At 37.2% G+C, this 23,928-nt stretch overlaps 1 protein-coding gene across 3 annotated transcripts in view; it reads left to right on the forward strand.

Moving 5' to 3' along the window:
• The window catches only part of SLC25A16 (solute carrier family 25 member 16), a 49,162-nt gene extending 29,295 nt beyond the window's left edge, over positions 1–19,867 (forward strand). For 2 of the 3 annotated variants that reach the window (XM_059170088.1, XM_059170090.1), the window contains 5 exons: positions 7,907–8,028; positions 8,327–8,393; positions 13,396–13,558; positions 16,854–16,922; positions 17,897–19,867. In XM_059170088.1, the coding sequence (XP_059026071.1) occupies positions 7,907–8,028; positions 8,327–8,393; positions 13,396–13,558; positions 16,854–16,922; positions 17,897–18,053 (578 nt within the window). In that variant the 3' untranslated portion in view covers positions 18,054–19,867. The remainder of the gene's footprint in view (positions 1–7,906; positions 8,029–8,326; positions 8,394–13,395; positions 13,559–16,853; positions 16,923–17,896) is intronic. The other variant, XM_059170089.1, reaches the window with a different exon arrangement.
• The last annotated feature ends 4,061 nt before the right edge of the window (positions 19,868–23,928 follow it).

Here is a 23,928-nt window from a genome sequence, read left to right on the forward strand (position 1 = left end):
GTTCCTCTTTCCATCAGTACCCTCACAAATTTCAGTGGCCTCTGCCACAACTCCAAGCTATGCAAGCCTAAACAAATAGGTTATGAAAACCTGATAGATGGTTCGAAAGAACCCAATAGTAGGGAACTAAAGAAGTATAGGGTCCAGTAGGCATTTATTGGGGGTAACTTACCAGGAGCCAAATTTCTAGGGCCTGCTACTTCTGATTCATTTCTCTGTTTCACCAAATGCACTTAAGACAGTTGGTGCCAGTTCTGGGCAGCTGAGAAAGAAAGTCCTCGAAATGAAACAGGTTTCAGGGTTCCCAGACAGACTAGGTGACGTGCTGTGGATAAAATCCAGAGGTAGAGGAGGGGATGGCAGTAGAACAAGAAAGGAATTTATTTCTGTGATGCCATTACCCGGAATACAGTGGACTAACATCTCAAAGACTGTCTTGAAGGGCTGAAAATACTTCTAGGTTGATATAAGGAAATTGTGGACAAAGGTCGGTGAATACATGCAGGTGGGCAGTAAAGGTTAGGTCGATCATTGTTGTGATGTCGGTCCCACGGGGTCTCGCTGGCTCAGGGCCGTTGTTATTGCTTGAGGGATGCTCACAGGATGCTCTGCCCACTTGGTCTTTTGCCTGAGTTAAGAGATAAGCTGGAAAGAACTTAAGCAATTAGAAAGTACAGACTGAGGTCCCAATGGGGGTGGTTGAAGTCCTCTTTCATCTTCCCTCTACTGCCTCTGCCTTATAGTGTTAGTTCCTTTGTTAAGAAGTTCTTTATGCTTCTTGCTGGAGCAGAATAAAAAATTCATATTTAAAAAAATTCATATTTGTCATATTTTCAGAATATAATCTCTGAAGTTTTAATGACCAAGAATTATCTTTCTTTAGTATCATGGTTACAAATATAATTTGCAATCATAGGATTTTTGTGTTTTATACAGTGATTATGAGGTAGTGTTGAGCTCTTCAAAGCTTTGCAAATCAGCAAAATATAACTGCTGATTGAAGTATGTTTTTGGTTATCACAATTCCTGGATTCTATACTATGGAGACAATGAGAGGGTAAGAATCTAGGGAAAAAGCAGTCAGTCAAAAAAAAAAAAAAAAAAAAAAAAAAAAAAAGCAGTCAGTCAGACTGGATTCATCATTAAGTCCTCAGTTTCTTTCTTTTTTTTTTTTTCTTTTTTAAAGATTTTATTTATTCATTTGACAGACGGAGATCACAAGTAGGCAGAGAAACAGGCAGAGAGAGAGGAGGAAGCAGGCTCCCCACTGAGCAGAGAACCCGATGCGGGGCTCGATCCCAGGACCCTGGGATCATGACCTGAGCCGACGGCAGAGGCTTTAACCCACTGACCCTCCCAGGCACCCCAAGTCCTCAGTTTCTTGACTAAGGGAGGGAAAGAGAAGTTTTGCACATACACAAAAATTGCAGGCACATCTCAACTTGATTGAGTCTTGTGCTTCCTGGTAGGTGAAGATATACTGGTTTCTGTATTGGATTGTGGTTGTAAAATGGGGGAAGAAGAAAAATATCACCACCACTATCAGAGGTAGGTAGTTTCTGATTTCCCTTAATTGTAATTTTTTGGCCTCTCTGAAAAGCAGTGCTAGTTAGAATAGTAAGGAAGGGGGCGCCTGGGTGGCTCAGTGGGTTGGGCCTCTGCCTCCAGCCCAGGTCATGATCCCAGGATCCTGGGACTGAGTCCCACATCGGGCTCTCTGCTCGGCAGGGAGCCTGCTTCTTCCTCTCTCTCTTTCAGCCTGCCTTTCTGCCTACTTGTGATCTCTGTCTGTCAAATATATAAATAAAATCTTAAAAAAAAAAAAGAATAGTAATGAAGAGATAAGTGAGTATAGAAAAAAGGTCAAAATGGGAGACACTGTGTTTATGAATTGAAAAACCCCAGTCACCATGTGGATGACTGATATATATGTCAGTCTGATTACCAGCAGTCAAGCTGACTTCCCACTTTATTACATATTCTTCTTCAGTAGTCCTCTCATTGTTTCTTTTTCTTTTTCTTTTTATATTATTATTTTTTTCTTCAAAATTTTATTTATTTTATTTTATTGACAGACAGAGATCACAAGTAGGCAGAGAGGCAGGCAGAGAGAGAGAGAGGGAAGTAGGCTCCCTGCTGAGCAGAGAGCCCAATGTGGGGCTCGATCCCAGGACCCTGAGATCATGACCTGAGCCGAAGGCAGAGGCTTTAACCCACTGAGCCACCCAGGCACCCCTCTTTTTATATTATTAAAAAAACTTTTTTTATTTGAATTCTTGATGTGCAGGAAGTGATTAAGAATGAAAGAATTCAGGTAAAAAGAGCAGACAAATGATTTGGTTCATAAAAGAAAGGAATGAAAAGATGAATAGTGGGGCGCCTAGGTGGCTCAGTGGGTTAAAGCCTCTGCCTTTGGCTCAGGTCATGATCTCAGGGTCCTGGGATCGAGTCCGCATCAGGCTCTCTCCTCAGCGGGGAGCCTGCTTCCCCCTCTCTGCCTGCTTCTCTGCCTACTTGTGATCTCTCTCTGTCAAATAAATAAATAAAATCTTAAATAAATAAAATCTTTAAAAATAAATAAATAAATAAATAAATATTTTTAAAAAAGAATAGCTTGAAAAAGACTGGGAGAATAATAACAGCTAACATTAAATATAATATTTAGTTTATGTTGGGAATTATATTCAGCATTTATTTACATATATTAACCATATATTAACTCACTTAAACTTTATAAAAACCCTCATAGATTCTGAAGTTGACACCCAGGTTAAGTAGTTTGCTCAAGGTCACACAGCTAGTTAGAGGTAGAGTCTAATTTGAACTCAATCAGGCTCACTCTAGAGTCCATACTTATAAGTTCTTTTGATGATTTGAACAATTTTGATCATAAGTAAAAAATAAATAGTTTAAAAATTAAAAATAGATTAGTTGAAATAAGAAAAGTTCAAACCAAGAAAATAATGCTAGTGCTAGATTACTTGACAGGTAGACTATACCCCTGCGTACGTCCCCAGCAAAGCAGGGAGTTTTGGTATTTTGAAAACCTTGTGAGGAAAATATAGTCATTGTGAGGAAAATCAGAACTTAGTTGGATATCCTCAAACTTATTTTACACTGTAATATTATTTTTAGTTTGAACAATGTAAGACATCATAATCTTTTTCCATAGTTAGGATTTGTAGAAGTCTACATCTAGCCCTGTAGAGGGCTTCATAGTTTTATACTTAGAGTGAAGGGTAAAATATGATTATCAGAAGAATATTTCTTACCTCCCCTTCATTCCAAAAATAAAGTCACTAATTAGTTTTCAGGATTTCAGAGTGCAGAATTATTAAGAATTCTCTGCTTACATTCCAGGGCTTAAAATTACATTGAAATCATTAAGTTATTTTCAGGAATATTGAAAAACAATAACAAAACTTGGTGATTTTTATATCCCTGTGTAACAACATTCAACTGAGAAAATTTGAAGATCAGGTTGGCTTTTTCAGCAACTCATCATTGGGCAGCATCCCATCTAGCAAGTAGAAATGTGGGCTGGAAGACTTTTATAACCAGAACGGGGAAGAGATAAAGAAAGAGTGGGCACGTTCCTGGAGAAGGTTGAAATTGCATTTAGGTTAAGTATTAAGAGTTGGTCTGGTGATATGAGCTTAGCGCAAGTGACTCCATTTTGGGCCTGTTGTTTCTTTTTTAAAAAATATTTTATTATTATTTATTATTATTTTTAAAGATTTTATTTATTTGACACAGAGAGAGAGCTCATAAGCAGGGGGAACCCCAGAGAGAGAGGGATACACAGACTCCCTGCTGAGCAGGGAGCCCGATGCAGGGCTCAATCCCAGGACCCGGAGATCATGATCTGAGCTGAAGGCAGATGCTTAACCGGCTGAGCCACCCATGCTCCCCAATTTTATTAGCTATTTCAGAGATGGAGAGAGAAAAGGAAGCATGAGTGGGCAGAGGGAGAGAGGGAGAAGCAGACGCCTTGCTGAGCAGAGAACCCCATGTGGGGCTCCATCCCAGGATGCTAGGATAATGACCTGAGCTGAAGGCAGATACTTAACCAACTGAGCCATCCAGGCACCCCCTGATGTTGTTTTTTTTAAAGGGTTTTTCTTTTTTGTTTTTAAATTTATTTATTATTTGACAGAAAGTACAAGCAGTACAAGCAGCAGAGAAAGGGAGAACCACATTCCCACTGAGCAGAGAGCCTGACAGGGGCCTCCAGCTGAGGGCCCTGGGTCATGACCTGAGCTGAAGGCAGACATTTAATTGCTTAATAACTGCTTAACTCTTAACTGCTTAACCAACTGAGCCATCCAGGTGCTGCCCCCCACAACGCTCGTTGTTTTTTCTTAACAGATATTAACAGGTTTTGTTTTTCTTTAGGAAGATTAGATTGATTTTTTTTCTTTTTAATTTAAAAGAAATATATGAAAACATGGCTAAAATAGGGGTGCCTGGGTGGCTCAGTGGGTTAAGCCTGTGCCTTTGGCTCAGATCATGATCTCAGGGTCTTGGGATTGAGTCCCGCATCGGGCTCTCTGCTCAGCAGGGAGCCTACTTCCCCCTCTCTCTGCCTGTCTCTCTGCCTATTTGTTATCTCTCTCTCTCTGTCAAATAAATAAAAATCTTAAAAAAAAAAAGATGGCTAAAATATTGTGAAACTAGATCACAAGTTTAGCATTCCAGTAATCGTTGGTATTATTTTTTGCCATTCTCTGACGTACAATTAGGTTATGCCCATTCCTCAGTCTGACTTAAGTTCTTGCCAATTACTTTTCTGACTCATGGTTGTGCAACTTTTAAGCTAATGCCCTGTTTTCCATTTCTGATTTCTGAATGCACTCATTTTCTACCAATTTATCATTTGCCACTTTGTAAATTCAGCTATTTCATGTTAAGCCACCTAAAGCAAGTAAGAAGACAACTAGAATTTCTGAAATAAAAAATTAAGTTTAAAAATCACTAAGCAAATGTTGAATAATAAAACAAAATTACAAGAAAGCAACATATGTCATGGGATGAGCCAGAAAACTTTGTTTTGAATCCTATTCTTTGATACAGAAAACTATGAATTTGGTCAATTACTTAACTGATTTGAACCTCAGTATTCTGAATTTGTAAAGCAGTAATAATAATATCCATCTTCAGGTGCCTGGGTGGCTCAGTGGGTTAAAGCCTCTGCCTTCAGCTCAGGTCATGATCCCAGGGTCCTGGGATCGAGCCCCAAATGGGGCTCTCTGCTGAGCAGGGAGCCTGCTCCCCCCACCCCCCTCTGCCTGCCTCTCTGCCTACTTGTGATCTCTGTCTGTCAAATAAATAAATAAAATCTTAAAAAATATAATATCCATCTTCTACCTTGTAGGATTATTGGTGGTGTTTGGCATGTATTAGAGGTGGTATTTGTAAGGCACCTGATGTGGTGTGCTTGGCACATAGTCTTTATTGTATGGGCAAACTAAATATGTAAGGATTAAAATGTCACAGCTATACCACAGATATGCTAATCATAAATCAGCCTTTTCTTCCACAGTCAAACCTGTTCTGACCATCATTAGGCTAATTTTGATCTAAAGTATTGTTCGTATTTAAAATTAAATTACATTACTTCACATAAATTCGGGCGCTTGGGTGACTCAATTGGTTGAGTATCTACCTTCCCCTAGGTCATGATCCCAGGGTCCTGGGATCCAGCCTTGCATGGGGCTCCCTGCTTGGTGGAGAGCCTGCTTCTCCTTCTCCCTCTGCTGCTCCCTTTGCTGTTCACTCTGCTCGTGCTGTCTCTCACTCTCTCTCTCTCAAATAATAAATAAAATCTTTTAAAAAGTTTAAAAAATAATAATAATTAAAAAGCTCTGCATAGTAAACTATCAAAAAACTGAAAGACAACTTACCGAATGGGTGAAGACATTTGCAAATGATATATCCAATAAAACATTAGTATCCAAAATATATAAAGAACTGATACAACCCAACATAAAAAAAAAAAAACCAAATAATCCAATTAAAAAATGGACAGAAGACATGAACAGACATTTCTCCAAAGAAGATATGCAGATGGCCAATGGACGCATAAGATCCTCAACATCACTCATCATCAGAGAAATGCAAATCAAAACCACAATGAGATATCACCTCACACTTTGACCAGAATGGCTAAAACAACTCAAGAAACAGTATCGGCAAGGCTATGGAGATACAGGAACCCTCGTGCACTGTTGGTGGGAACACAAACTGGTTGAAGACAGTATAGAAGTTCCTCAAATAATTAGAAGTAGAATTACCATATGATCCAGTAATTCCACTACTGCATATTTACCCAAAGAATACAAAAATATTAATTCCAAAGGATGTATGCACTCTCATGATTATTGCAGCATTATTTAAAAAAGCCAAATTATGGAAGCAGTCCAAGTATCCATCAATAGAAGCATGGATAAAGAAGATGTGAGACATACATACACACACTGGAATATTATTTTAGGCATAAAAAAAGAATGAAATCTTGTCATTTGCAACAACATACATAGAGCTAGAGAATATTCTCTAGCTCCTAAGAATGTATAGAGTTGTTGAAACTATTATTGTATACCCTAAACTAACACTATGTTAACTGTACTGGAATTAAAATTTTAAAAAAGTAATACTTATTTTAAAAACACATGATTTAATTAAAAAATTGGTACGCCTGGGTGGCTCAGTTGGTTAAGCGGCTGCCTTCAGCTCAGGTCATGATCCCAGCGTTCCTGGGATCGAGTCCCACATCGGGCTCCTTACTTAGTAGGGAGCCTGCTTCTCTCTCTGTCTCTTCCTGCCATTCTGTCTGCATGTGCTCGCTCTCTCTCTCTCTCTGACAAGTAAATAAATAAAATCTTTTTTTTTTTTTTAAAGATTTTATTTATTTATTTGACAGAAATTACAGGTACACTGAGAGGCAGGCAGAGAGAGAGAGAAGGAAGCAGGCTCCCTGCTGAGCAGAGAGCCCGATTCGGGACTCGATCCCAGGACCCTGAGATCATGACCTGTGCCGAAGGCAGCGGCTTAACCCACTGAGCCACCCAGGCGCCCCAATAAATAAAATCTTAAAAAAAAAAAGATTTTAAAAAATAACCCACCTGGATAGTTCATGCAATTTGAAAATTGTATTTATTGATGAAAATCTAAAACTTAATACTAAATCTACTTATTGGATTTTTATTCCTAAAACAAATTTTTCTAGGACTATGAGCATTTATATTTTTATTATGTTTCATCAACAACAAATTTTCAAAAATACTAAGAAGAAAATAATGATCCTGCTTTGAAGTTTAAAAAAAATGCCTTTAAAATATTTTTATAAGAATTCTAAGGGGCGCCTGGGTCGCTCAGTGGGTTAAGTGTCTGCCTTTGGCTCAGGTCATCATCCTAGTTTCCTGGGATTGAGCCATGCTCCCTGCTCAGTGCAGAGTCTGCTTCTGCATTTCCCTTTCCCCCTGCCCCTGTGCGTGCGCTCACTCTCTCAATAAATAAAATCTTACAAAAAAATAATTCCTTTGATAAGTAAAGCATCTCTTCATTTTAGGATCAGAGATAGTAAATAAAAAGTCAAATATCTTGCCTAGTGCTAGGAGATGGTTTCTTCTATCTGGTATCTTACCTGGGAATAGACAAGAAATAGAATTTTTAAAAATGCTCACAGTACTATTTTCGTGTTAATAATAAAAGTTCACAGTGAGAAGAATTTGAAAAGACTTTACAGATTGACCCTTTGCTTACAATGCTGTTTTTCAGCTGATGATATTCTATCAGTAATATTTATTGTATTGGGTTTTCAACATTGCTATAATTCGAGAGCACTCCTAATGATAGGAAGATACATATAGATGATTTTACATTTAAGTTTCTACTTTTTTTTCAGGTATGACAGCAGTTATCTGTACTTACCCTCTTGACATGGTGAGAGTACGCCTAGCATTCCAGGTGAAAGGGGAACACACTTACACAGGAATTATTCATGCATTCAAAACGATTTATGCAAAGGTATTTCACATTTACTTTTCTCACCTATATTGTGCCCCCCTCTTTTTTATGTAAGCTCCATGTTCAACATGGGGCTTGAACTCTTGACCCCAAGATCAAGAGTCTCAAGCTCCACTGATAATTTGAATGTTACCTAAACTCTTTTGTTTATGGTTATAGATATTAATAATTGTGACACATCTATGTTTCGGGGTGGGGTTCCAAAATAATTTTTTCATTGGAATGTATGCTTTTGTTTTTTGATGTTTTCATACTAAGCACAATGTAATCTTCCTTCTAATTTTTCTTCATTCAAAAGGAAGGAGGTTTCCTTGGATTTTACAGAGGTCTGATGCCCACTATATTAGGAATGGCTCCATATGCAGGTATTTTCAAATTTGCCAGAATCTTGATCTCTTATTCTTTTTTTTTTTAAAGATTTTATTTATTTATTTGTCAGAGAGAGAGTGAGCGAGAGCGAGCATAGGCAGACAGAGTGGAAGGCAGAGTCAGAGGGAGAAGCAGGCTCCCTGCGGAGCAAAGAGCCCGATGTGGGACTCGATCCCAGGACGCTGGGATCATGACCCGAGCTGAAGGCAGCTGCTTCACCAACCGAGCCACTCAGGTGTCCCTCTCTTATTCTTTTTTAAGAATGATTTTTAAATTTTAGCATTTTGTATTCAAGTCCTTATTCACTCTGGATTTATTTTTTTCTTCCTTGAGGATAATCATTTGATCGAGGACCATTTATTAAATAGCCCCTCCTTTCCCCAGTGATCTGCAGTAGTGGTACTTCTGAACATAATAGGTGCAATTTTATGAATCTTTATATTTGGTAGGACAAGTCCCTTTAACTTTTTTTTTTTTTTTAAGATCTTATTTATTTATTTGACAGAGAGAGAGAGATCACAAGCAGGCAGAGAGAGAGGCAGAGAGAGAGAGGGAAGCAGGCCCCCCGCCCAGCAAAGAGCCCAGTGGGGGGCTCGATCCCAGGATCCTGAGACCATGATCTGAGCTGAAAGCAGAGGCTTCAACCCACTGAGTCACCCAAGCGCCCCTTTTCTCTCTCTCTCTCTCTTTTTTTTTTTTTTTTTTAAGATTTTATTTATTTATTTGACAGAGAGAGATCACAAGCAGGCAGAGAGGGAGGCAGAGAGAGAGAGAGGGAAACCTTTTTTTTTTTAAAGGAAAATAAGAACTATAGATATTCTCTTATTCTATGCACTTTTTAGAATTAGTTTTTGATATGGCACAAAAACCCTTGTTGGGATTTTGAATGAAATTTTATACAGATCTTGCACATTTTTGTTAGATATATTTATAGATACCATATAAGCTGTGTTGTGTCTTTTAGAAAATTGCATTTCAGTTTGTTGTTTGATTTAATTTTATCTGACCCTATAGCTAGCCATTATCCTACTTATTGATATTATAGCCAGCTGCTACATTACTTATAGATGCTTTGGGGTTTCTGTGTGGGAAATTCATATCCTGTACAAATAATACCATTTTTCTTATTTCCATTTTAATCCTTATTTCCTTATTTATTTATGTTTATCTTAGCTTACTATAACAGCTAAGGACCTACAGTATAGCAGTGAACAGAAGTGAAGTTACTGGGCATTTTAGCTCCTTAATGATTTTAAAGGGACTGTTTGTAATACTTCTTTACTTAGCATAATGTTCATATATGGCATAAAGGAAGTTTTGGTAAGAATTTATGTGAATTGATGTTGAATTTTATTAGACATCCTTTCCTATATTTACGAACGTGGTCATACAGTTTTTTCCTTTAATCTGTTAATATGATGAATGGTCATAATAGGTGTTCTAAGATCAACCCAAATTGATTATGAAAAAATGACCTTTTTATGTCCTGTTGAATTAAGTTTGCTTATTGTTCTTAGAAGTTTTACATCTGTGTTCCTAAATGAGATTAGCTTGTAATTTTCTTTTTGTAATATCCTTCTGTGGTTTGGGTATCAAAATTATATAGGTCTTACAAATGAGTTGATGAGAATTTCCTCATTTTCCATCTTCAGGAATAATCTCTAATAAAATGATTAGAATTATCTGTTTTTTGAAAGTTTTTATTGTGGATGATTTTTAAAAAATATTTTATTTATTTATTTATTTATTTATTTATTATTTTTTTTTAAAGTTTTTATTTATTTATTGGACACAGAGAGAGAGAGACCACAAGTAGGGAGAGAGGCAGGCAGAGAGAGAGAAGGGGGAAGCAGGCTCCCCGCTGAGCAGAGAGCCTGATGCGGGGCTCGATCCCAGGACCCTGAGATCACGACCTGAGCCGAAGGCAGAGGCTTAACCCCCTGAGCCACCCAGGCGCCCCTTATTTATTTATTTTGATAGGCAGAGATCACAAGTAGGCAAAGAGACAGGCAGATAGAGAGGAGGAAGCAGTCTCCCTGCTAAGCAGAGAGCCCAATGCGGGGCTTGAACCCAGGACCCTGAGATCATGACCTAAAGCAGAGGCTTTAACCCACTGAGCCACCCAGGCACTCCTCATTGTGGATGATTCTTAAATACTGGTCTAATTTCTTAAATGGTTGTAGAACCATTCAGATTTTCTATCTTTTGTGGACCATTTTCGGTAATTCGTACCTTTCTTTACCATTTTGAACTTGACCCTTTTGTATTAGTTTCCTTTTTTTTTTTGACTAAAGATTTCCCTTATTTCATATTTTTTTTTTTTTACATCTGTTCTATTGTCCTTTTTTCATTTTTATTTGTTTAATCATTTATTAGATTTTTACAAGGAATCAGTTTTGGCTTTTGTTTTCTTCTCTAGTCTACCTTTATTTTCCATTTCATTGATTCTTACTCATTTCTTAATTATCTCCTTCCTTAGGTTTATTCTTCAGCTGGATGCTTACCTCATTTATTTTCAACCTTTGGGGTTTTTTTTCCCTAATAAAGTCTTTCCCCTGCTAAATCCTACTTCAGCTGTATCCCATGAGTTTATTTTATTCATTGTTTTTACTTAAAATGTGGAAATTTTCAAAATGTTCAAAAGTAGATAATAGTATACTGAGCTACCATGCACCTAGCACCTACCTTCAACAATGATCAACTCACTAACCAATCTTTTTTCACCTATGCCCCTAAATACTCCCTCCACTCTCATCCCAAATTGTTTTAATGCAAATCCATTTTATTTCATCTACAGTATTTCAGTATTCTGAAATATGCTCTATGCTTTTTTTTTTTTTAAAGATTTTATTTATTTGTATGACACAGAGAGAGAGAAATCACAAGTAGGCAGAGAGGCAGGCAGAAAGAGAGGGGGAAGCAGGCTCTCCACTGAGCATAGAGCCCGATGTGGGACTCGATCCCAGGACCCTGAGATCATGACCTGAGCCAAAGGCAGAGGCTCAACCCACTGAGCCACCGAGGCCCCCTGTATGCTTTTTCTTTTAAAGCATAACCATACACTTTTGCTTTTCAAACAAAACCATGAGTATTTGCCTAGTATATTTTCAGCTTTTTATTTGCTGCTTTTTCATGTCTTTGTGTTTTAGGTATTCCTTTTGCAATCATTATATAATTGGGTATTTTTAAAAATTTGTACTTGTTTCTATACTCTGCTATTTGATTTCTACCCGTGGGCTTTTCTTTTTATGTTTTTAAAAATTTCTTTCTTGTTTGCTTATTTTCTGAACTCTTACCCACTGTTTTGTATAAATTTACTTGCCCCTTTCTATGGTTGTTGGTCTTTAATTATGAGTCCATTACTTGATCTTAATCTCCCAAGTTTCAGACCCAGTGATTCCATCTTCTGCAGACCCAGTGGCAAGATCCATCTCAATAGCTTTCTGCTATTGGCTTCATTATTTAGAGTTACTTCACCTCTCTCATGGGCCCACAACTCCCTAGTGGGTTCCAGCTTATATTTTTGGAAGGCTGTGGTGCTGGGGTTCTCAAAGACCTTCTCAGCCTTTTTGGAAGTCCAGTAGCAATGACATAGTCATTCAGAGTACCTATATTGCTGTTATGTTGGAAGCAGAACTTTATAATTTTTTGCTCTATTTTCTTCTCTAAGTTTTTTGTTTTTAAAATATTTTTAACCTAATTATATATATACATAATTTTGTTTCTTCATTTTTCCCCATTTCCCAAACATTTTTCATATGTTTGAATATTCTTTACAAATGTCATTTTTATTAGTTGTCATATTTCACTGAATACTATTCCACATCATTTAGATATTTCTAATTTTTTAACTTACTTTTAACCTGCAATTAATTTCCTCATTATGAACCTTTTCAGATTTTAGATTGTCTTTAAAATAGACTTCCCAAATATAAAAGTATATGAATATTCTAAAATTATATATCACCAGTTCAAAATACTGTAATAAGAATTTTGTATAAAGAATAAATGTATATATTGAGGTATTCACCTAGACTGAATTTTTGTTAGTGCTCATTTATTAAGCATCAAGAATATTTTAAATATATTTTACAACTTAGTAGATATCAAGTTATCTTGAGTAATGTTTAATTATTAGAATTGCTTGGGGGCGCCTGGGTGGCTCAGTGGGTTAAGCCTCTGCCTTCGGCTCAGGTCATGATCCCAGGGGCTTGGGATCGGAGTCCTGCATTGGGCTCTCTGCTCAGCAGGGAGCCTGCCTCTCCTCATCTCTCTCTCTGTCTGTCTCTCTGCCTATTTGTGATCTCTCTCTCTGTCAAATAAATAAATAAAATCTTTAAAAAAAAAGTTAAAAAAATTATTAGAATTGCTTGAATTCCATTCTTGATTTTGTTAATATAGACTTTAATGGGTCTATTATAAAATCATGTAAATGTTCAGCAAGCACCAAGTACATGTTATTGATAAATTAATATTTATTAGATTTCACATGTCTTGTGATCCAATATGAACATTTCTTTCATGGTTACAACTCTGCCCTGAAGACAAAATTAGATGCTGAGTTAAAATAACAATTCTTTGTCACTCTTTGTCACTTTGTTTTTTTTATCTTATCACCATCATTGTTAATATTTATATAAGTTGTCATATTTACTTGTAATTATTAGTCATGAATTTTAACTTTCACCCATGTGAAACCTTGGAAACTATTTAATTCTATTAATAAAGTGGCATTTATAACCAACTACTGCCTTTATTCAATAAACTGAAGTATATATTAGTATATGAAAACCACGGCTATACTTTTTATAGGTGGTTATTTTGTCATCTTTAGGTTATTTATAAATGTTAATTAAACCTTTTTCTTATAGAATAACCCAAACATCAGAAATCAGGAAATGTATAGTTTGTTCCTTAATTGTTTATTATGAAGAATAGTGTCTTTTTATGACTCATGTAATATTAAGCATCATGGTGAATCTATATTTTGTTTTTCAGGTGTTTCATTTTTTACTTTTGGTACCTTAAAGAGTGTTGGGCTTTCCCATGCTCCTACCCTTCTTGGCAGACCTTCAACAGACAATCCTAATGTCTTAGTTTTGAAAACCCACATAAACTTACTTTGTGGTGGTGTTGCTGGAGCAATAGCACAGACAATATCGTAAGTTTCTTCATCATCTTAATTCAGTCTAATCGCAGTTTCAGTCTTGATTTTCAGCATTAGTTAATCATTTTATTTTTTCTAATAGATAATTTAAACACAGGATCCCTTGCAAAATATAAGCTGTAATCTAATACATTTTTCCAGATGTAGCACTTTAAGCATGTTGTAAATAATAAGGTGCCAAATTGACCAAGTTAATTTGAACCCATCCAGATTCCTGTGCATTCATTTAAAAGAAAGAAAGAGGGGCACTTGGATGGTTCAGTCCATATAGCGTGTGATTCTTGATCTTGGACTTGTAAGTTCGAGTTCCACATTGGGTGTAGAGATTACTTAAAAATAAAAAATTAAATAAAATCCTTAAAAAAATTTTTTTAATGAAAGAAAGATTAAAAAAGCAAGATAGAATTATTAAGTATGGTCATCATACATATTTTCTTATGAATTTGCCTTTTTTTTTTTTTTAAAGATTTTACTTATTTATTTGACAAAGAGAGGGATCACAAGTAGGCAGAGAGGCAGGCAGAGAGAGAGAGGAGGAAGCAGGCTCCCTGCTGAGCAGAGAGTCCGATGCGGGACTTGATCCCAGGACCCTGAGATCATGACCTGAGCCGAAGGCAGTGGCTTAACCCACTGAGCCACCCAGGCGCCCATGAATTTGCCTTTATGAGTTTCTGAAATCTGAGTTCTGTGTGTGTGTGTGTAAGGAGACACTTCTCTTGCACTAAATCTTGAAGGGTTCTTTTGTGCCAGGCAGTGTACTAGACTTTAGGACTTTTGCTGAAGGCAAAACAAAGTTATTGCTTCAAAAACCCTATATTCTTAAGACAGTGGCAATACAATAGAATTATATCTTAATAGAAGTTGTAGTGGGAATACAGACAAAGGTATTACTATACTGTAATTGGGAAGGTGATTTCTAAGAATTTCCCAGCCCAAGAGAGATTGATTAGATGAGATCAAAGAGGCTGGCACACTAGGAAGCAGGAACTTTTCAGGAACAAGAAGAAAAGCTTTCTGTGACTTGAGGAGTATCGTGAAAAAGAGGAAGTAGTGTCACAAAGACAAAAAAGGGTATCTGGGTGCCTGGGTGGCTCAGTGGGTTAAGCCTCTGCCTTCAGCTTGGGTCATGACTCTGCTCAGCGGGGAGCCTGCTACCCCCCCCCCCCCGCCTGCCTTTCTGCCTACTTGTGATTTCTCTCTCTCTGTCAAATAAATAAATAAAATCTTAAAAAAAAAAAAGTATCCAATGGTAAGGAAAAATCATAGTAAAATAAGTACCAAAATGTAAGGTGTTTATTAGATTTTACAATGAAAAGATCACCTTTGCAAAAGCAGATTCAGTGTACCTTTGTGTGGAAGCTAATCGTACGAGGTTGAAGGTCAAGAAGAAAAGGTGTATGATTTACTTTTATAAACCTGACTGTGGAACCTTGCTCATTTTCAGAAAACCTCCAGCTCCCTGATTCTCTTCTTATTTTTACTGCCTTTTTTCTTTACTACTCACTTCCAATTTAGATTCTTAAAATTTGTCCTTTCTTTCCCACTTCTTTTCTTAAACTGTATTCTGTACCTATTGACTCTTACCAAATCCGAAGGCTCCCTTTCGGTTCTTTTGCTTCCTTTCAGTTGTTCTAGTTCTGGGTTTTTGTAACAGTAACCTCTCTGTTATTTTCTTCATTCATATCCTCATCTTGCTACCTATTCATGCTGATTTGTTAAGGCCCAGCCTGACTTTAGTCCTCTGCTCTTCCCATAGACACCTAGAATAGCTCATCTATATTTATGGTTTCAGTGGTCACTTCTGCACAGATAACAAATTCTATTTAAGTCTTTGTTACTGACTCTCCATTACTTCTCTAGCAAGCTCTTGGATGTTTCTACTTGGACTTCTGCCATCAGTGCAAACTCCATAGTCCAGGTTGTACTTTCTTCTCTTCCTCTTGGTGACAATCTTCAACTTCTAACTTTCTTATTCATTACTGATAACTATTAATCTTCTAGCCCTGGTAATATCTTGAAGTCAATTTTCACATTCCTAGTTATCACTCTGTCTTATTTTTTACTGTAGAGCATTGTCTAATGTGCCTTTTCTTTCTTTCCGTTATTTCCCTTGTTCTACTCCCTGCACTTGGTCTTCTTCCATTCTCTCCTTTCTGCTAACCAATTCCTGAATCCTTCAGGTTGAGGTTTTTGTCCCTTAATTCTCATAAAGTTTCTTCCTCTTATTATCCCCTTTAAAAAAATAATTCCTGGAGATGCTATTGAAATACATATGGAGCTTCAGTGACTGGTAATGTTATTTTTTAAACTGTTCAATTAAAAAACATAGTTTCTTTTCAATTATAACATTTCATTGAAAATAGAATTGTATATAAATGTATATTATTTTTGTTACATATCATTTAGGTATACAGTGTGTACCATGGAAATCTTTGAATAGGAAAGTAGAAAACAGCTTTGTCACACTGGAGAATGTCTTTAAGATTCAATTGACTAATGTTGGGATAATAGTACCTATTTCACGTAGTTGTGAAGATACAATGAGATAATTTACATAAATTGTTCGGCATAGGACCTAACACGAGTGGTCAATATTAGCAAAATAAAAGTAATTTTAAAAAATCACTTGTGGTCCCACTCCTATAAGAAATTACTTTTATAAATTTCATTTCAGGTATTTTTTTTTTTTTTTTACATAGCATTTTCTCTGTCTTCTAAATGCAATATGTGTGTTGTTGGTTTTTGTCCTTAAGGAAAAATTTTTGTTGGTCTACTGTATACTGGGGGACTTGCTGAATGCTCATAGAATAGTGGTTCTCATCTGGGGGTAATTTTGCCCCCAGTGGACATTTATTAATGACTGGAGACATTTTGACGGTCATAGCTGGCATGTAGTCGGCAGAGGCCAGGGTTGCACTTGCAGCACAGGACAGACCCCGCACAATTAAGAATTACCCAGCCTAAAATGTTCATAGTGCCAAAGTTGACAAACTGTGTCTTAGCTTCCAGCAATGAAAAATACCCAATTTGAATCTTCAGAAAGTAGCATTTAATTTGGCCTTGAGGAATAAATAGAACACTGTATTGTAATGCTGAGAGAAAAGAATCATCTAAACCAATGGAGCCACATAGCAAAAGCAAAACCTTATGGACTTATATACGGACTCCTGAAACAAAAAAAACATAGGAACACATTCTTTTCTAGGGAAATAATATATAGGGCTTTGTAGTCAATAATTGTTGAGTAGAACACTAAAAATCATTTTTAAGTCCTGCCTTTTTCTTCTAGCTACCCATTTGATGTAACTCGTCGGCGAATGCAGTTAGGAACTGTTCTTCCAGAATTTGAAAAGTGCCTGTAAGTTCTCTGTCATTGTTCATTTTCTTTAGGAAATGTAATGTTTAAAGTGAGTAGGGAAATAGGACTATGGTCTTACTAGTTGTCCAGATATTATTATGAGATAGTGTTGCCAGTAAATATTACAGACATAGTCCAAACAAATTAGATTGAACTAATGAGCCTGGCAGTTCTATATATAATGCTTGTACTTGTTTGGAATGAATTGCTGCTTTATTGTGAATTTTTAGCTTGGTGGGGTTTTTGTTTGTTTGCTTGTTTTTTAAAGATTTTATTTATTTATTTGACAGAGAGATCATAAGTAGGCAGAGAGGAAGGTGGCGGGAAGGGGGAAGCAGGCTCCCTGCTGAGCAGAGAGCCTGATGCGGGGCTCGATCCCGGATCTGAGCCGAAGGCAGAGGCTTTAACCCACTGAGCCACCCAGGCGCCCGTTAAAAATTTTTTATTATATTATTTTCAGCTTGTTTTTATACTTGCCTTCCAAAAGCTATTTAATATGGCATTTTGGTTTCTTTTAAAAATGCTGTTATGGGGTGCCTGGGTGACTAGGAGGTTAAGCCTCTGCCTTTGCTTCAGATCATGATCTCAGGGTCCTAGGGTAGAGCCTTGCATAGGGCTCTCTGCTCAGGAGGGAGCCTGGTTCCCCCTCTTTCTCTGCCTGCCTCTCTACCTGCTTGTGATCTCTCTCTGTATCAAATAAAAAAAATGCTGTTATGGGAGGGTTGGCGCCTGGGTGGCTCAGTTGGATAAGCATCTGACTTTGCTCAGGTCATGATGTCAGGGTCCTGGAATTGGGCCCTGTATCCATCCAGGCATGGCACTCAGCAGGGAGTCTGCTTGTCCCTCTGATCCCGCTCATGCTGTATCTCTCTATCAAATAAATAAAATCTTTTTTAAAAATGCTATTATGGTTCCTGAAATTGTCTCTTCATGAGTGGGTATAATGGTTTTGTCATTTAATCATTATCTTTCAGTACCATGTGGGAGACTATGAAGTATGTCTATGGACACCATGGAATTCGAAAAGGATTATATCGTGGTTTATCTCTTAATTACATTCGCTGTGTTCCCTCTCAAGCAGTGGCTTTCACAACATATGAACTTATGAAGCAGTTTTTTCACCTCAACTAATGAAAATCACGTTTTCTTTTTCTTAATGAAATCTCAGAGGGAGAAACAAAATGTTACTTTAATTTTCGGAGGAACATTACTTGAAGGGGGATATTTGCCTTGTCACAGGAACCACTGGTTTTTTAGTACTTGATTTTTTTTTTTATTCGTCACAAATCAGAAGTGCTTACTGTGCTTTTTGATGCCAAATGTTATACCTTAGAACATTGAAAAAAATTCCTAAGCTGATGCTGGCTAATCAGTTAGGTTATTTGAATCTATTTTAAAGTGTTACTTGGAAGTAGAACTAACTTAAAATGGGATTTAAGAGGTTGCCATTAGCTTTATCATGCTTTAATTCCAAGTTTTAATTATAATCATGATTTTCAAAGACTCTACGATTGTTTATTATGATTATAATAAATAGGCTTGGTTATATTGCAGCAGAATGGTGAAAACTGAATTTTTAAGTTATGTAAAACATAGCTTGAGGCGTTGGTGCTTGGCTGGCCCACCCAGAAAAGCATGTAACTCTTAATCTCGGGATCATAAGTTTGAACCCCACTATGTGTGTCGAGATTACTAAAAATAAGAAAATTTAAAAAAAAAACTTACAAATATGTAGTTTAGATGCCAGCATTGAAGATTATTCTCATTATCTCTTTTCTCATAATTCTGCTCCACTGCATAAAGGGACTGACACTTTTCTCTTTGTTTTTAAATAAAATAAATGTTGTATTTAAAAATTAGCCTTGAAGAAACTCAACAATAAATGAAGAATTTTCAGGTATTGCTCAAATGTTATTACTAGGTACTAGGTACTATGACTGACTTAAATTTGTTTCTAAAAGTCAATGTATTTCCCAAAGGCAGTAATAATAAATACTGAATATCTTTGCTCTCAAAACAGATTAGCATTATAAATTTGTTTTTGTTAGGTGATTTGTTATACACTAGAAAATTTATTTAAGTGGACTGTGAAATATCCATTAATATAAGATGTGTATGTCAAAGAATGTAAGGTATTTTGTCATGATACATCAACTAGTTCTTCCATGTAAAATAATTTTAGTGCAATATAACCTTAAGTAGAAATGTAAGACATGATTTAATTACTATTCTTTATGTTAAAATGGTTTAAAATATAAGAGTTCCATTTACTGTGTTTTGATTACCTTTTATCTTTTATTGTAAGCATGACAATAATGAGAAGGGAACAATTATGGTTCTGTCCTCAGAAGTAGTGATTTGTAGAATTGATGTGATTCTTTTTGATCAATGCAAACTTTTAATTGTTCTAACTTTATAATTTTTCTATTGAGGTAAAATTGACATATAGCAATATATTAGTTTCAGGTACACAATGTAATGATTCAATATTTGTATTTACTGCAAAATAATCATCACAATAAGTCTAGTTACCATCTAATTGATGTATTAGAAAACTAAGTTGAAAGTGTTATTTCTGCTTCAGTTTTAATTTTGTTTGCATAAAAGATTTTTTTGTCATAACTTGGTAAAAATTAGATGAACTGGTTTCATTTTCAAAGTCTTTATTTAAAAATGAATATGTATCTTTGTATGATTTGTAAGTGTACCCACAAGTAGAAATACATGTGTTCTTAAAACTATTTTGTATATTTTCATTTCTGGGCTACATTGTAGCTAAATATTGTTATCAAATCTCAAGATAATTTAAATGTATGAAATAAGTATCTCAGTTATGTTATCAATAAAAGAGGACTGCAAATATTTTTTTAAATAAAAATTTGCATTCTATGTCTATTATAGAATACATAGGATATTAAAAATAAATTTTATTTGTATTTTGGCCATTATTTCTCCTTTTTAACTGTTCACATTATTTAAAAAACTGTTCATTGTCGTGAATAAACAATGAATGTTGGAACACTGAAAAAATAAAATAAAATTAAAAAAAACTATTCACCTCATTGAAGCACAAATGCTAAACATAAGTAGTTAGAATGTAAGAGTATTTAAAATAATGACTATATTTAATATTTATTTGATTTATTTCAGATTGATGACCCAAAGTGTATCTTGCCAGGTTATCTTCCACTGAGGATTGACTGTTTCTGTTTTGATTTCCACTGTTATTCTTCCTGCCTTTTGTGGGAATAGCCCTTTGATCTATAGAATGGGACAGACCACTGTCCCATAGGGATTGATAAGTGAGGTACCACTCCTAGCTCACAAGGGTATGAAGTTAGAAAAGTTAATAGGTATATATAATAATATCTTACCCTCTTTCCCCTCTGGGTATTCAACATCCATTTGTTCGGCACCTGTTGTGTGTCAGGCATTATTAGCATTATGGATAGCTTACCTTGGGAAGTCTGTTAGCTGTACTTTCAGTCTGATTTGGATGTCCAACAGCATCTAACGTCAGGTATTTCTCTAATAGAGTATGTCCTACACTTTATGGTAACTGCTTGTTTACCTATTTCCCCTGAGTTGGTTCTCTCAAGGGTTGAGCTCTGCCTTCATCCCCTACAAGGAGGACAGGGTGAGGCACCATAATGGATGCCCAATGATGTTTATTGAAGAAGGATGGCTCAGCCCATGTTTTTGGAGACTTTATGTTCAGTGGGGAGAAATAAGGCACATGGGAAGAACAATTGAAAAGCCAACCCTGAAATCAAGACCTGAGCTGAAATTAGAGAGTTCGGTACTGAAAGATACAGACAGTGTCTTTCAAAAGTAAGGATGGAAAAATTCTTTCTTTCTTTCTTTCTTTCTTTATTTATTTATTTATTTGACACAGAGAGATCACAAGTAGGCAGAGAGGCAGGCAGAGAGAGAGAGGAGGAAGCAGGCTCCCTGCTGAGCAGAGAGCCTGATGCGGGACTCGATCCCAGGACCCTGAGATCATGACCTGAGCCGAAGGCAGCGGCTTAACCCACTGAGCCACCCAGGCGCCCAAGGATGGAAAAATTCTTAACAACATAGCAAATCAGGCATGCAACTCTTGGTTCTGGGGTCATGAGTTGGGCATAGACATTACTTTTTAAAAAATAAATAAATAAATAAAGTAGGTAACATACTAGCAAATTAAACCCAGTGATACATAAAAAGTTTATTATAGCATAATCAAGTTGAATTTATCCTAGGATTACCAAATGGTTTAATAATCTAAAGTCAATAGTGTGATTTCCAGTAATAACAGCATAAAAGAGAAAATCCTTCGATGGATGCAGGAAAAGTACTTGGAAAATTCACTATGGATTCATTATATAAACCAGTAACATTAGAACAGAAGAGACCTTCCTCAATCTGATAGGGGGCATTTTGTCAGATTACATTTTCCAACAATACATTCCATCTCACCTGCTCTTCTCATGTGTCATTAACACTCATCCCATCAAGAGGTAAGGACTATGTGGGGTACCTGGATGGCTCAGTTGTTAAGCGTCTGCCTTCTGCTCAGGTCATGATCCGGGAGTCCTAGGATCAAGCTCCACATGGGGCTCCCTGCTCAGCGGGAAGTCTGCTTCTCCCTCTCCCACTCCCCCCGCTTGTGTTCCCTCTCTCGCTGTCTCTCTCTCTGTCAAATAAAGAAAAGCTTTTAAAAAGAGTGAGAGAGATGGGCGCCTGGGTGGCTCAGTGGGTTAGGCCGCTGCCTTCGGCTCAGGTCATGATCTCAGGGTCCTGGGATCGAGTCCCGCATCGGGTTCTCTGCTCAGAGGGGAGCCTGCTTCCCTCTCTCTGCCTGCCTTTCCATCTGCTTGTGATTTCTCTCTGTCAAATAAATAAATAAAATCTTAAAAAAAAAAAAAAAAGAGTGAGAGAGAGAGACTATGTTCACCTCTTAAATTTGGCTTGGTGCACCTAGGACTACAGTGGGAGTAAGGCTATGTGACTTTTGAGGTTATGTCACAGTGCTGAGATAGCTTCTTTTGGAATTCTTGATCCTGGAATCCAGCCACCATGCTATGAGGAAGCCAAGCAGCCTCTGCAGAGAAACTAACAGCCAGCCTCAACTTACCAGCCATTTAAGTAAGCCATCTTCAAATCAGGTTCTTCAGTCCCAGCTGATGGCTTTGTGGAACAGAAACAAGCTTTCCCCAATGAGCTCTGTCCAAATTGAAATTTCACAAACTAAAAAAGATTATTGTTGTTTTAAGACACTAAGTTTGGGAAGTTTGTTTTGTTTTTATGTAGTATTAGATAACTGTAACAGTTACCCATGAAAACCCAACAGCTAGCATCATACTTCATGGTGAAATATTGAATGCTTTCCTCCTAAGAGCAGGTAAGGATACCCAGTGTCACAACTTCTATTTAACCAATGAACATAGGTAAGAAAATGAAATAAAAAGCATAAAGAGCAGAAAGGAAGAAGTAAAACTCCCTCTATTTGTAGATGACATGATTATTTATGTAGAAAGTCTTAATGGACCCATAGCACAATTTCGAGAAATTATAAGTGAATTTATATCTCAGGATATAAAGTAAATGTAAAAATATACATTTTTTAAAAAGATTTTATTTTCATTTTTATTTGAAGCCCCTGCTTCTGTCAAAGATTTTATTTTTAAGTGCTCTCTACATCCAATGTGGGGCTTGAACTCACAACCACAAGATCAAGAGTTGTATGGCCCACCAAGTGAGCCAGCCAGGTGCCCCTAAAAATATATACTTTGATTCACTATCAGGAAGCAATTCAGAAGCAATTTTTTTTTTTTTTAAAGATTTTATTTATTTGATAGAGAGAAATCACAAGTAGACGGAGAGGCAGACAGAGAGAGAGAGGGGAAGCAGGCTCCCTGCTGAGTAGAGAGCCCGATGCGGGACTCGACCCCAGGACCCTGAGATCATGACCTGAGCCGAAGGCAGCGGCTTAACCCACTGAGCCACCCAGGTGCCCCCGGAAGCAATTTTTTAAAAAGATTTGTTTATTTATTTGACAGAGAGAGACAGTGAGAGAGGGAACATAAGTTCGGGGAGTGGGAGAGAGAAGCAGGCCTCCTGCAGAGCAGGGAGCCTGATGTAGGGCTTGATCCCAGGACCCTGGGATCATGACCTGAGCCGAAGGCAGATGCCCAATGACTGAGCCACCCAGGTGCCCCTGAAAAAAACAATTTAAAAGCAATTTTGTGGGACGCCTGGGTGGCTCAGTTGGTTGGACGACTGCCTTCGGCTCAGGTCATGATCCTGGAGTCCCGGGATCGAGTCCCGCATCGGGCTCCCAGCTCCATGGGGAGTCTGCTTCGCTCTCTGACCTTCTCCTCGTTCATGCTCTCTCTCACTGTCTCTCTCTCAAATAAATAAATAAAATCTTTAAAAAAAAAAAAAAAAAAAGCAATTTTGTTTAGGGGTACTTGGCTGGTTCAGTCCGTAGAGCCTGCGACTCTTTTTTTTTTTTTTTTTTTAAACATTTTATTTATGTATTTGACAGAGATCACAAGCAGGCAGAGAGGCAGAGCCTGCGACTCTTGATCCCAATGTGGTGAGTTCAAGTCCCACATTGAGCATAGAGCTTACTTAAAAAAAAAATTCAGCAGGTGCCTGGGTGGCTCAGTGGGTTAAAGCCTCTGCCTTTGGCTCAGGTCATGATTCCAGGGTCCTGGGATCAAGCCCCGTATCGGGCTCTCTGCTCAGCAGGGAGCCTGCTTCCTCCTTTCTCTCTGTCTGCCTCTGCCTACTTGTGATCTCTGTCTGTCAAATAAATAAATAAAACCTTAAAAAAAAAATTCAGGAGTGCCTGACTCCCTCGATTGGTGGAGCATTGAAGTCTTGTGTGGGTTGTGAATTTGAGCCCCACTTTGGGTATAGACATTACTTAAAAAAATAAAATCTTTAGGGGCACCTGGGTGGCACAGTCAGTTAGGCATCCGACTCTTGGTTTTGGCTCAGATTGTGATCTCAGGGTCAT

This window comes from Mustela lutreola, chromosome 4, assembly GCF_030435805.1.
Source record: "Mustela lutreola isolate mMusLut2 chromosome 4, mMusLut2.pri, whole genome shotgun sequence".
Taxonomy (NCBI): Eukaryota; Metazoa; Chordata; class Mammalia; order Carnivora; family Mustelidae; genus Mustela; species Mustela lutreola.